Below are 15288 nucleotides of genomic sequence, written 5' to 3'. Positions count from 1 at the left end.
AGCTCCAAATTACAAATTTTGAAGGAAGGCAGAGAAACAACAGGCCTTGATACAGGATCAGATAAACTACTTTGAATTATTCTTAACAAACCAGTGGGTATAGCTTTACATACTTTATAATAACTTTTAATTGTAGTTCTAACACTATATTTATTAATAAATTCATTATAAGATCAAATAATATTAGATCCCTGCTGCATCTAATAAATCTTGAATAAAAATAATGCCTTTGATATGCCAATCACTTTTATAAAGAGACTTCCTATTGATAACTACAAAGTGATGTGTTCAACACTTTTTCAAATCTGGTAGGAGTCTTCATATGTAAGATCTTGTTTGCAAGCAGCGGTCTTGACCTTGCAAATAGAGTCTTTAGCCAAAACAGGCCGAGCAGCTACAATGAGGATTTATCATCCTTTACTCAGTGCTTCCAAGTTTAGGACAGTGTTTGACTGGTGAGCTAGAGGTTGCGCATTGGTTCCCTGGACATATGGCTAACGGTGCGTATCACATGATAAAATTATTAAATAAAGAGCGATTTACAGTTGTTAGGAAAGTAGAAGTTGCAGTTTTGTACTTTATCTGAGGCAGGGGCCAAGAAAAATAACTTTTATATATGTCAAGGCATGTCAAGATGCAGAAATAATTGTATAATATTTAGTAAAATTTTTAGTCAATCACAAGTACTGTAAATGTCTAAATAGTTTCTAGCTAATATGTCATGTTGTTTCATCTTGTCCTCCATAGAATTACTCACCAGTATGCCTTTCTCTTGATAGGATTCAAGCAAGTATACGGAAGGTTGACTGCATCATAGAGATCCATGATGCGAAAAGATCCTTTTTATTGCAGAGAATGTGCCTTCTGAATGTTTGAACCCCACTTTTTTCTCTTAAAACTTACTTAACTGGCATACCAACATACCATTATCTGGAAGAAATCCATTATTTCAAGAGAGGCTAGATGGCCGGCCACATTTACTTGTTCTGAATAAGATGGATATGGTAGACGCATCAAAAAAGGTTTCATGATCTCTTCCATTTTGTTACTGCTTTGAATTTAAATTAAAGCAAGATGATTTTAAAATACTTAAGTTGTATGCAGAAAAAACGGAATATAACCAGCTGTTTTTATGACACCAGAGTATTCTAAAACAACTTGAGAGGGAAGGTTTGAGGAATATTTTGTGTACAGACTGTTTCAGACAAAGAGATGAGAATGCAAAAAAGGTGAGAGACATTACTTCAGAAGTTGTTTATAAAAGCTGATTGGAGACATTTTCACATCTTCTAATTTCTATCAAACCCTTGTGTCTAATCAATGTTCTGTGATCTTTCCAGATTGTTCCTCTTGTAACAGGGTTGATGGAAATATGGTCACGTTTTCACAGAGAAGAGGTGAGTTTAGAAAATTGTTACAATTATTTATTTGGCAGCTTGCAATTTGTTATAAAGTTATTCGACTTTTTCATTCGTGTGCAGAAGAGAAGTTACTGCCTGATGTTCATTGGTGTGCCAAATGTGGGGAATCATCACTGATTAATGCTGTAAGAAGAACTTATTTGAAAAAAGTAATTTAATTAATACATGAGTGAAGATGAGATTTTAACAAATAAACCATAAACACTGGAAATATGTATTGCTTTTAGGCAAAGTTTCCAAAGTTGGAGGTGAACCAGGAATTACAAAAGCTGTCTTGACCAGAATCCAGGCTACTGTAGTAATTATAATTTAATTAGTGAATTCAGTTGGATTGATATGTGCTACTCTAGTATTAAATTGAACCTGTGCTATACTAGGTCTGTGAGTGACCCATAATTCATTTGCTTGACACCCGGGAGTTCTGCCACCTAGAATAGAGAACATAGAGACAGGAATGAAACTTGCTTTATGTGGTAAGTCTACACTGTTCCAAAACAACAATTATTTTTTTTACTTTATTGCTGTAATATAGTAATTGTAAGATTATGAATGTGTCTACTTTTGAAACAGGTACTATTCTGGAGCATTTAGTTGGTGAGGATATCACTGCAAATTATCTGCTGTTTTCTCTCAACAGACTGGAAAGATTTGGTAGGTGCAGTGATACTTCTAAAAAACTATTTTATAATCTGCATACAATTATTTCTTGTGTGCTTTATAAAGCTGCAAGTAATCACTAATGCTTGTGACAATTGCATCTGTAGTTACGTCGAGAAGTATGATATTAAAGATCCTTGTGATTTCAGCATGTGTTATTGTGTATAGCTGTGAAGACAAAGCGTGTGAAAGCCATCACTGGGGTTGCTGAGTTCATTTAGTCAAGCCACTCAAGATTTAATGATAGTAAATTCAAACAATTATGTAATCAACCTCAAAGGTTTCCACTTAACAGTTCACTTTTAGAACTGAAATCTTGTTTGATGCCAGAGTATGATGTGTTTTATCATTTTGAAACTCCTTGAACCATAATTTCTGTGATGTATTTAATAATCTCATCAAATCTTTAGGTAATATTACAGTCCAAGTGCCATACTACACCGCAGCAGCATATGATTAATCAGAGCATTCCGGAAAAGAGAGCTTGAAAAAGTGATGCTTGACTAAAACACATGGAAGTTTTTTGTCATTGCTGTTGGGTGGACTATTCCAATGGCAGCTTAACCTCATTGTGTGTATGTTCAAGGCTGGACACTGAGCACATAAGATAAACACTTATTACTTTTAATGTTTTAATTGAAAGAGGGTGCACAAGGGATTTTGGACACATGTTTGTTTTTATTGTGTACAATTATCAGAAAAGGAGAATTGAGTGTCTTTTTTCCTGACTGGATTTGAAGCTGCAATATATTATTCGGTTTCATATAGCCTGGTTTAATTTTAACAGCATTGTTGCCTTGCATGTGTAAGTTTATATAAAAAGCATGTATTAAAATGAAACAATCAAACACAAAATGACTTATAACGATTTGATTTCCAGTTCTACATTTGCTGATAATATACTTTTGCAGACTAGTGCATCTGTTTAATGAAATATTTGCCACACAATTGCTTTAATTTCTACAATTATTTTAATTGATATCTAATGGTTGGCAAATAGAACTTGTGTAGTGACTTTATATATAAAAACACTTTAATTTCTTGATTTGCACCTCTAATAGAGACTGCATTCACATTGCTTTGTGGATTATCAAAATGCTTCAAATATTTCATAGCATGACAAAAACATTTGTTTTCACACAACAGAAGTACAGTTACAGATAAATAGAGTTTTCAAATTGTAAATGTGTTACAGCATCCTTAAAACTACACAGTTATTACAGTTAAATGTGAACATAGACGTTGGTAAACAGGCAAAAGTTCATACAAAAGGTTTACAAATATGTAAATCTCAGACGCTCAAGGACAGTGGTGCTTCTCCACAGCAGCACATTAACACAGTATTTGTGCCATCTGGTGCATGTTTTAAGTAATAACCAGCATAATTTAAGTAGTCTGTAATTGTATAGTTACTAATGCTTCAATTGAAGCAAACTATGCACTCCAACCTTTCAGATCCTATTACTAAAATGCTTAGTTGCTAACTAAATATACAGTGGTTTTGAAATGTTTCTTTATCTGCTTATCGTTGTGCAACAAAATACACATTATTAAACATTGGTGTAATAAACTTGTTGCACAGTAACATACAGTACATAGCCTAGCTTATTAAGCTGTGTCAGATCTGTCTTAAACTACCTCAAGGTGCATAGTACATCACAAAGTTTATTGGCAGGATCAGAGCATAAAGTCTAGTGGTAATTGAATCATGCACTGTTGCACTTGATGTCATGGCTAGGTATAGCTCCCAGTCTGTTCTGTTGCTATAGTAATCATCTCCACGCTCTGAGCTAGCGTCCGGTCGAAGCTGGGCTGATGCATACCATCCTCCAGCTCCCAGTGCCACTGCAGCACCAGCCGCTGCTGCAGCTGCCACCCGTACAGCAGGGGAGCCTCGAGAGCGGGATGAACGGCCTCCTCGGGCGCTGCCTCGTGCTGATCCCCTGGCACCTCCTCTGCCACCTTTGGACATCACCTGGTCACACATGTATGCTGAAAGCAGGAGAAATATCCAGCAGGTGGCTACAGTCCTGTTCATTCTGGAAGACCCTAGGAATGAATGAAAAGCATGGTGTTTTAACAAACATATGTCCCTAATAAATCTTCATTATTTTCTTCATCATAGCCCTCATCAGGAAAGTGTCCATTAATAGCATGAGATTGTACTGTTTATAAGCTTTGAAAAACTAAAAGACTATGTGGAAGAACACTGATGTGGTCTATGACTCGAGATTAGAATGAATCTGCAAATGGTACATAGGACAGGGAGAGGGAAGGATGGATGCATTATTTAATTTCTATATAAGATTATTATCACAAGATATCCATTTCTTTGTTCATTACAAGACAAATGTGAACTATTACATGGAAATTACTACTATTTCACGTTGATTTTCTGCGTGACAATTGTGATAAATCAATATTCCATATGTGTGTATATGTACATATTAAACAAGCTGTTTCTTACTCAAGCTGGTGCTGATGTTTCAGTAATTGATTTGATTTACATTTACATTTTACAAAGAAGCAATGTGGAAGTAAACTATAGCAAGTGTAACACATGAACAGTATGATTTGGCTATCGTCATCTGGGTATACTACTGAAGTTATGTAAGTTTTGTGTCTGTTTAGACTCAAAACGTGCCAGAGAATATACATCTGTGTAGCTTATGTCTAGCTTATATGTTATATGTAGCATAATTTTGTAGATCCATCCAAATCTTGTAATAGATTTACAGTACATGACGGTTTGCTAAAGACCCAATGTATATATTAATGTTTGATGAAACCCCAACATTGCATTGGAAACCAAAAAAGATGTGTGTGTGTGTGTGTGTGTGTATATATATATATATAAATTGGCTATATACTTTATTTTTTGGAACAATATTATGGTAAGTTTCATTTTTGGATTTTTGGCTATCCCTTTAAAAGTCCAAATACTTTGGGGGACTTCATATGCCTGTTTAGGTTAACTTAGTCTGACTGGTTTTTAATGTCTTCTGTATCCCAAAAGCCTTTTGATATGATTCCAACAGTTAATTTCTAATATCTCATTACTTCATGAATAGCCTATTAAAACTGTCCGTATTAATACTCACCATATAATCTCGATAGCTACTGTCTTTTGTTTTATGAAGCAGTTAAATATCACATCTAAACGTTTTTCATAGCCCATGTTTATGGAACATTAAATAATGAATAGAAATCCTACTGGCTTTGCTCAACTAGGTCAGCAGACATGTTCACAATATCTGCTTGTGAGGCCAGACGATACATTTTCCTAACCTTTAGTAATCATAGTATTGCGATGTAGCAGACGCTTAATGCAATTTACGATTAGAAAATGCGATTTGTACACATCATTTGCATGGTCACAAATTCAAAATGGTAACGATATCAATAATTTATATAGTTTTTTAAACCACGATTCTATTATATGTACCACATTTACATTTTCTATCCGTATCTGACAGACACCGTTATGTGTAAAAATGTTTTTTTTTAAAAATACATTAAATAAATAAATAAATATTATATATATAAATATGAGTCGGTCGACTGATGCCTTGTTTCAAAAGCAAGGCGTTTCAGTGCAATGTCGCGACGATGGACATCTAGTTGTGGCTCAAATTTTACACCTCTGCAGCAACCCGTCATGCATGTCAATTAAATCCTTTTTATCTTTAGCCTTAATGGGGTACTTACCTCCGGTTATGCCCGTATCCACAGAATATCTCACGATATGAGATCAAAAACGCATCTGTTATGTAAGGCACCACTGCGCTTGCTGGAGATGAATTAGCTATTATTAAAACCATGCTAGGTGTACTAGTGATGAGGTCTGTACTCATGTCGTAAATGAAGGCTGTGCAGTTTAGAGGAGCTCCAATTGTGTGCATTTTGAAGCATATATATATATATATATTTATATGCACAATTATATGATTTGATTGATGCGTAAGTAGTCTTTTTATAACACTGACTGCTAAAAGAAGCACAAGATTTTGGACATTTAGAAATGACTTATTATGAATATTTTTATGTTATGAATGTATTGTCAACATTATGAAATGTGACAATAATTTGAATGTTTACTCATTTATAGTTATGCCAATGTGCCCAGTATTTATTTATTCATTGCAGTTTTACTTGGCAGTAGCCTAATGATTTGTAATTAGAGTATGAATATTTTGTATACAAATCCATCTTCCCCAGAAATCTCTGATATGATACTTTGGGTGTAACCCCATTAGTCTAATCCTATGGCCTAATGCATCCCAAAATAAAATACAAACATATAGCCTAAACAACGTGATCAGTTCATTTTAAGTTATACCATGACACTTGTAATTGTAAATCTGGTTCAGCACCAGACCAAAACTGATCATGAAATGATAAGATGATGAGAGCGAAATAAGGGATAAATTATACAGATATTCTTGTTTCATAAATGTTTCAAAATTGTACTCAAACACTGTAATCTTCCAGTAGTGGTAGACAGTACTCAAAGCTATACAAGAAAAGTCATGTTATAGTTAATATAAAGCAATATAGGCCTACAGCAAGTTTTCAAGCATAGTGGTTACTTGATATATTGTAGTCACAAAAAACATTTAATATGTTTAGGATTACATAGAGACTACTGAGTGTTTGTATCACATATGATATGGATTATTGCTTTTATTGTTATAGAATACATGGACCAAAAAAAAAAAAAAAAGGGGCTGCTGGTGGCACATTTGATTTGCTTTGACAAATAATGTGTACATTATTCTATTACACAATTCTACATCCAAGTGTTAAAGCTTGTTACTTAGAATACTGTATAAATCATCTTTGTTATTTTCCAGAAGCCCAAGGGTTTTCACAATGCATGACAAACAATTGATCACTTTGAAAATTACCCAGAAACACCCAGAAGAGCAGGGCTGTATACAATTGAGTAGAAAGAACTCTGTACAGAAGCATTGTTGGTTTTGGTTCAGATCTGCATTTGGATATGTTTGTTTACTCCCAATTAAGCTTTTCACCGGCCCGTAAAATACAGGATCCTCCCATTTTTAAAGATGAAAAGTCGTGTCCCGTATTGAGTCAATACCGTACACGATTTGTCCCATATTTTAAGCTAGTCAGATGTTGTTGCAGCGAAATCGTTCGAAATCATGAGCGGAGATATTTTTCTATTTTTCTTCAAATGTGTTCTGCTGAAGAAAGAAAGTCATACACTCCTGGGATGGGATGAGGGTGAGTAAATGAGAGAATTTAAAATTTTGGGTAAACTATCCATTTAATCAAATGCTTATATTTCATTAAAAGTGAAATAATTTAGTTTGTATATGTTATTATTCACAGTACATTTTAGATCACATTTTGTGCTCACGAGCTTAAGTCTTTTTAATAATTAACTCTTCTACTTCCTCTAATATTGTAATATTTAATTGTAAATTGGAGTAGGCAATTTTAAAACATTGTCACTCACATACACAAATGATGATTTCATTAACTTCAGTGTTACTGTAATGATTTGATCAGCAGGTGGAGCCACCATTCATGTATTTTCAAACCTCTATCACAGGGCTTTCAGAAAATTAAGTAAAAAACATTTTGGTTTAATGGACACAAACCCACATAGACTGATGAAAGACAGAAACTTCAGAGTCATATTTTTTGGATGATGGAAAACACATACCAAGGATAGCAGATCTCTATTATAAAATAACCCACAATTTCTCTAAATTATTCAACATTAGCATTAGCAAAAACTACTTCTACTATTAAGTGAGGTTTTAGAAATCAAAGGAAGACATAGGCACATGATTGTTCCAAATACTTATTACACAGTTTGGTTATTCAAGGACAAATACTGAGTACTGTTGCTACAAATTACCTATTTTTGTTCCTTTTTACTTGCCTGTCTAAACCCAGACAGTTTTGTTTTATTGTAATTTGACCAAGTTCTGTTCTTCACTTGGCTTTCAAAGCTCTATCCAAGAGCATTATAAATGTCTGCTTGAGGTCTCAGTCAAGTATGGCAGGCCCTTTAGTCCACGGCACCGGTGGTGCGAGAACAACAGCCAGGACGGCGAATCAATTCCAATAACCCCTTTTTTCTCCTATGCTTTGATCCTGAGCTGTGCTGAGATGTTGTTGTGTTCTGACGCGAAAGCTTTGCCGCAATTCCCATAGTCTCTTTAATCTGCATCTCCAGATGTCGCTGAATTGCATGTCCTAGTTCTTCAGGGTCAACCGAGGCCCCATACACCTCCCAAGTCATGCCCTCTGCATCCCATTTCACCTCCCTTACTGGGGACTTGTGACTCTTTGACACCATTTTACCACTCAAATTCGTCTTCTCCTCAACCAGGCACACCTCTGGGAACATGTGCTGGGGAAGTTCCTCAAAGTCCTGACCCACTTGCACCCCTATATCCTTCAGTTCTCTTTGTGAGGTCATGGTCGCCACTTCCCTTGTGGTCTTTCCATCCATATGAGTCCCACTTGGACGTAATGGACCTGGCCAAGAACAATCCAGATTGCAACAGCGGAGCAGTCGCTTTCCATCCAATCCTGTCTCGCTGACAGAGGAGATGAGCCGAGGGAGAGTTAGCAAGCTGCCTGCAGCTACCTGGCCCCTGTGGGTCTCCTCCATCCCAACTAAGTGTGGCAGCAGCTGAGCCGGGGCAGGAATGGGCTGGGGGTGACAGTATGCAGCAAATGTGTCCTCTATAGCTCCATGGTGGAAGTGTGAGTTGCAGCAAACAGCCTCTTCACATTTGGGACAGGTGGACTCTAGAATGATCTCATTAGGCACTTGTATTTGGCCAGATGGGCAGATCTGAATGTAGCCTTGTTTCACTGGCTGAGTCGGGCTGCCTGATCCACTACTTCTTGCTCTGGTGGACGTGGTAACCGTATTGCATTGCTGAAGAGGCATGGCCTGTTTACACACTAAAGAGGGAAAAGACTGTGCACAAGCTTCCTGGTCTTTTCCTTGGCAAAACAATGCACCAGTTTCACAGCAGTTTGGAGGAGGAGCACTTTCTTTGAAAATCTGCAAACTGTCAGAGTGGCTTCTCTGTATTGATAACAGGCTGTTTTCTTTCAGGTCCTTGTGAGGAAATAAGACATGTTCTCTGTGCACTGTCAGTGATGCTCTACATGCCTGTTTATTCTGATAGCTTGTTATGTTTCTTGGCTGTGAACCCACTCCATCAGACATGTGGGTCTCAGGAATACAGTGGTGACTTGAATCATGTTGGCCAGTCATACAGTCAGAGATGGTATTGCAAGATTGTGCAGCATTCTGGCTACTATCTTTTAGGTCTTTTGATGAGCATGATGATTCAGTTGAGCTCATTAGTAGTTCTTCAGGCTGTAGGAAGACCTTGACATCTTTTGAAGTCTTCGAGAGAGAGAGAATGCACTCAGCTGCGACAACAGGTTCTGGCGGGATTGTGCCCCAAGATTGGAACTGTTCCGAAACAGGGCGCCCAGTCTCCGCCATTGAATATCTGCTGAAGGTGAAGGAAGAATGTTTTTAATGTGAAGGGCCTTGAAAGTTTTCAATGAGTAAAACATGGGTTGAATTTATTTAGTTACTTTATACAGCCTGCTAGTCTGTTGCTTTATGGCCAAAAGTATGAACACCCACTTCTAAATAACGAGTTTGGTTACTTAACTACCAGTTAAGACAAATAGATTTTCACTACCAATCATTTTGCTACTCTGTACAATGGCATTCTATATGGCATTGTGTGCTTCCAGCTTTGTGGCTGGTTTGGGGAGCGCCCTTTTCTATACCAGAATGGCAATGCACCTGTGGACAAAGTGAGGTCCATAAAGTAATGGTTTACTCTGTCTGGTTTGGAAGAACTTGACTGGCTTGCACAAAGCCCAGACCTGAACCTCACGGAACACCTTTGGGGTAAATTGGAGCACCAACTGTGAGCCACATTGCCCAATATCACTGGCTGTCAATGATGCTCCTGTGTCTGAATAGTAGCAAATCCTTGCAGCCATGTTACTACATACAGTATGGTGGAAAGCCTTCCTATAAGAACAGAAGCTATGGGGGGAATCGATGCCTATGGTTTTAAAAATTAAATGTTTATAATATTGTGTCCACAAACTTTTGGCCATATAGTGTATGTTGACAAAATATAATTTTTATTTGTAGCTTTGAAATTATTATTATAAATTTTTATTTTTATATTCAATTTAGATGTTTGGAATCATCTTATTGCATTTGGAAAACCTTGGTAAACTGGTTCATTTTATCTTATTGGTAGTAGAAAAAAGTCTAGGTAACACTTTACTTTAGTGTCCGTGTTGCACATATTACATGTTCCAATTATTAAACACTATATTTACAAAAATAATAATATTTAGTGCAAGCAGCTGCACAAACTCTTTACACAGTAATTACATGTAGTTCATTAATATTACTCATAGGAACATGAACACTGTAAAATAAAGTGTGATTAAGATCTATTATAGGTATTTAGAACTAAGATTGAGTCACCATAGGTATAGAATTGACAACAGGATTTAATGCTGAATTTGAATTTTGTGAAGTGTTTAATTTTTTCAATTTTAAAATTCTGTGTTGCTCTTTGTAAGTCAGCTTACCCCCAGCTTGCTGAAGTCTCTGCATATCAAAACATTATTTGATTGGTCTGATATGTCAACCTCTTAACCAATGGCATGTGGAGTGGTACTACCTGTTTGTCCTAACAATTGAAGGTGAGGCAGGAAGGCAGGAAGGACAAATACGATTTGGAAACAATCACTATTTTTACAATTCCGTTTGGCCCTGTCCATGGCAATGAATTCACATACTTCACTTTTAAGGAAACAAACTATACTATAGAGTCCACAAAGATTGGTAAGTCAAGGATACCTTTGCATGCTGTACAGATCATTGATAATTTATACAGTATAATGTCAAGAAAGAGCATTTTTGTGTGTGTTTTAGCCTAGGATTTATGGGAAATATTTTTGCTCATTAGAGGTAGAATATTCAACACCTTTCACCTACAAGGTTCTGAATTCCTCTGGGATTGCTCTCTCACACTACAATCTCTTGAATACATTACAATTTGTATGGTGTTGTTGTTCAGAGAGATAACAATGTAGATATTTATATTGTAGGGCCAACAACCAAATCAACACTTTTTGGTACTCTGACTACAGGGGAGGAAGTGAATTATAATCTGTTTTATTCACTGTGCCAGACTTTCAGCGATATTTAACATATGTAACCAACAGATGGGAAAATTACATTTAGTATATCAAAAATGATGTCCAATATCCTGTATTAGGCATAAGACACAGTATAACATGCTCATTGTCTCTTCAATTCTTAGAGGCATTAAGAAAAAGCTATAATATAACCCTTTTTAGATAGAAAATGTAATTTGTCAGTGTACACTTTGTCACTTCAAATATATAGGTTTAATGTATGATCCTTAAAGTACTCTTTTATAAAATTGTATTAAAGTTCTATGTCATCCATGAAAAGAATGTACTACTTTATGAAATAGACAAGGCACTGCCTTTTATTGCATTATTCATTCATTCAAGGCCTGCACACATGTTTTGTTTTGTTTTTTCATTAATAAAATTTAAAAATACTTGGCAAGGTGAAATTTCCCCCCTGTGCATCTGCACACACAACCAGGACAAATGGTGCCACACAGTGTTGCCAAAAGCAAAAGAAATGCGTACCTTGTGTCCCAGTCACAGATGCAGCTGGAAATCCCTTTTGATCTTTGTCCTCTCTGTCTCCTCTGCCTCGTCTCTACCTGCCCGCTCTCTCTAGATAATGGTCTGTGCGGTCATCTCAGACTCCCAAGAGTGTGGCGTCAGTTCAGGTTCTTTTAAAGGGAGAATCAGTCTGCAGTCTCTTATTTTCACAATCTCTCCATCACACGTCACTCATCCTAGCCCTTGTTCTCTCCTTCAACATCCCCACTCCAGCAGTGAGCAAACGATGGCTTCTGGATTATACTCGTCTTTCATCTGGTTACAAACCAGCCTCAGTCACATCTTTATATCTCCAGGCTGGAGGGTGTGTATGTGTATAAGAGAGAGAGTGAGAGAGAGAAATGAAGAAGGAATGTGTGTGAATGTGTTTGTGGGTGGATGTTGTGGGGAAAGACTGTATGTGTGATGTGGTGGAGGGCTGGAGAGAAGAGCTGAAGGGATTGGATATTGAGGGGAGGAGGAGAATATGGTGAAGAGGAGGTGCAGTGATGGTTAAGCTACAAGCATTTTTGCCTCTTTATTAATCTGAACGAAAATAGAAGGGAAGCACATGAATGAAGGTAAAGGAAATCAATGGTTGTACAGTTGTATTGTTAAATCATCTCTCTGTTTCTCCGTCTATTCTTCAAATGCTTTTGACTTTCTCTTATGTATACACACAAACACACAGTGGGGAGTTTATTTCTCTCTTTCACCCCTCTCTTTACAAAGAATTGCTGCTCCCTCCGCAGGTCTCTCCGCCTAACCATCATTCTCCCATTGTTGCTATGGAAACAAGATTTCTCAATGGGGCTGAGATGAATATTTTTTTCTCTTTTTTTGTGTCTGTGATAATACGTATCTCTATGAATGTACACACTAAAATGGGATCATCAAAGTAAAGCCTGAATAATGAACACGTGAAAACCTGAGACACATTTGTGGACTAAAACAAACATGTTATTTCTGAATCAGTCAACCATTCAGTCAATAACTATTTGATTTCTGGGTGTTCCAGTTAACAGGAGGAATATAATCTAGTAACCCCTTTGAAGTATTTAGAGCTTTATATGCCATAGTTTTTATAGGGCAAGCATACTCTTTAGGGGTTGTTCTAGTTTTATACAAAATCCCTTAAGAAAATAGTAAAACCCTTTGAAAATGTATTCCCTAAATGGCACAGTGTAAGGGGCAAGTGCATAGTGTGTCATTTGGGACACATCTAATGACTTCCTTAATTTGTCTCTTTATTTGTATACTTTTTCTTTTCTTTTTTTTACAAAACTTTTTATATTTACTTATTTTGTATGGCTTTATTATATTTATAGGTTAATTAATAACATTTATAAACTATTACTAGCTTGATTACTAAAAAATGAATCACTTCAATGGGAAACTAGTGTTTCCACAGTACAAATCATTAACACGATCTGACAATTAGCCTCTGTCTGTCTGTCTGTCTGTCTGTCTGTCTGTGCAGAGGGGGAGAAACACCAACTCAGCCATAACGTCTGGAGAGAAGCATGGTCAGATGTACACAGATTACTGTAAATACAGAAAACAGAAACCGACCAACAGTTTGAGGCAGAGAAACTACAGACATAATGCAGCCAGCACCAATTACCAGTCTTTTATGGAAATTAAAGCTACCTTTTGTTAGTGTGTTTACTGTAAATTGAATGTGGCCTCTATTGATGCCCATTTTTCAAACGAATAAGGGGATTTTACATGTGCTGCAGACATAATTAGGAAGGTTTACTCAAAATTCACATTAAAGAATATAATCACAATACTATATGCTTCTGTAAGATTGGACAAATTTAGTGGTCTAACCTTATTTACAGCTATTTCAATTTCGGCTCAGTAAGCCACTACATGCTTAGAGACTGCATTCTCAGCTGTATCGTTGATAAGAAAACACAGTTGGCCTGACAATAAAGGGCAGCAGATATAAACAAGGTTAAGCAATATGTGTAATAAATAAACAGCTAACACCCATTCAGCTTGACAAATTGAAAGTCAGAGAGGAATAGAAAGAGAGAATTAGAGAGATTCTCAAATTTAGTCTCAAATTTAGGAGTTACAAGTACACCTCCTATCAGCTGTATTTTTAAGCAAGTACATGTATTGTATTTTACAGGTTGATTGTGTGGAAACAAAAATCTAGCAGGACCACAAGTTTTGTTGAAAATGAATGGGGATTGAGGTAACACTATAACACTTGGCACAATATCACTATAAAATTACCTCACCCTTCATATTTAAAGGTGAACTTTGTTTTAAAGTGTAGCCTACCTTTTTGCCCCACATCAGTTATGTTTACATTAGCAACAAACAAAAAAAGAAAAGTGGTGTCACTTACAAACATTTTGATATTTTGGTAACTTTACAATGGTTTTATTCAATGTCATTCGTTAATGCAATAGTTAAAATGAACTAAAAATGAACAATACTTTTATGACATTTATTAATCTTTGTTAATGTTAGTTTCTACATATAGGACTTAATTTTACATTAAAAGTTATATATGTTATCAGTAGCTAATGTATTATGAACATGAACACACTGTAATTAACAGTGTTTGGATAAATGAACATTAACAAAGTCTGATAAATAGGCTACTGTAAAATCATTGTTAATTGTTAGCTAATGTTTCCTAATGCTTAATCTAATGTTAACAAATAAAGCCTTATTGTAAAGTACTGTACATGATCTTCACATCAGACCGAAAGTATCAACACAAGCAGAAAAACTTAAACACTAATTCACATTTAGATTTAAACTACTGCATTTAGACTGCACTGTTCAAGACATTTTATTTACAAAAGCAGGCCCAGTGGCAAAGCATAGTTACACATTATACAGATTGTCAGTTAAGTTTTCCTTTTGTGAATTATCATTTAAGCTCAATGTAATCATTTTCTATTTACCTTGCATGGTGAATTCAGTGCGTTGGTGGTCTTATGCAAGTCTTTTGTGTCTATCACAGGTGTCCTTTAAAGTGACTTTGAACTTTCTCTTATTAAAGATAGTCCTTCAAGCTTGATTCATGACTGTTCCAAAGGGCACTATTGTTTCTCCACGCTCTCGTCCCTTGGAGCAGAGGATTGTTCCTGTTCAATGTGAACTCCAGCCACACCCACACTGCCCTGTTAACATTCTCAATAAAACAATAACTACTTCTGTATTTTTACTGAAGAAAGACATTTTTGTGTAAACTGTTTCCTGAAAAGAAATATGCTTCTAAATTGTGTTACATGTAACTAGCTTTAGTTAATTTGAGTTCATTTTCAGCTGTAAAGTGATTCTCATTTCACCCACCATTTTGAATGACAGTATGTTTTCCCTAACTGCAGAGTGTGTTCAATCAGCTTCTCATTAAAAGCAGAAGGGAATTACAGTAGTTGTACTGCAGCATATTTAGAAGACAGATAAATCACTGCCACTATGTTGGAGATTATGG

The 15288-nt window shown here is 36.1% G+C and overlaps 1 protein-coding gene and 1 pseudogene across 3 annotated transcripts; one reads left to right on the top strand and one right to left on the bottom strand.

Moving 5' to 3' along the window:
• The first annotated feature begins 399 nt into the window (after window positions 1-399).
• Window positions 400-2585, top strand: LOC127617692 (mitochondrial ribosome-associated GTPase 1-like; annotated as a pseudogene).
• Window positions 2586-6755: 4170 nt separating this feature from the next.
• Window positions 6756-14889, bottom strand: LOC127617684 (uncharacterized). 3 transcript variants are annotated; one of them, XM_052089727.1, is made up of 3 exons: window positions 14756-14889; window positions 11808-12371; window positions 6756-9595 (listed from the first exon to the last, which is right to left on the bottom strand). In XM_052089727.1, exon 3 carries the CDS (start codon window positions 9583-9585, stop codon window positions 8122-8124), a length of 1464 nt encoding a protein of 487 aa, XP_051945687.1. In that variant the 5' UTR covers window positions 9586-9595; window positions 11808-12371; window positions 14756-14889; the 3' UTR covers window positions 6756-8121. The 3 variants fall into 3 exon arrangements, with proteins under 3 accessions (XP_051945687.1, XP_051945688.1, XP_051945690.1); XM_052089728.1 differs by having other exon boundaries at window positions 6756-9592; XM_052089730.1 differs by having other exon boundaries at window positions 11808-12143; window positions 14756-14883.
• Window positions 14890-15288: the final 399 nt, after the last annotated feature.

This window comes from Xyrauchen texanus, chromosome 24 (genome assembly GCF_025860055.1).
Source record: "Xyrauchen texanus isolate HMW12.3.18 chromosome 24, RBS_HiC_50CHRs, whole genome shotgun sequence".
Lineage (NCBI taxonomy): Eukaryota > Metazoa > Chordata > Actinopteri > Cypriniformes > Catostomidae > Xyrauchen > Xyrauchen texanus.
The sequence above is the reverse complement of the archived record's forward strand: the minus strand, read 5'-3'. Positions and strand labels throughout refer to the sequence as shown.

What these genes read in the sequence shown, in the direction of transcription:
- LOC127617684 (XM_052089727.1), bottom strand. Translation starts at nt 9,585, where the DNA reads ATGGCGGAGACTGGGCGCCCTGTTTCGGAACAGTTCCAATCTTGGGGC.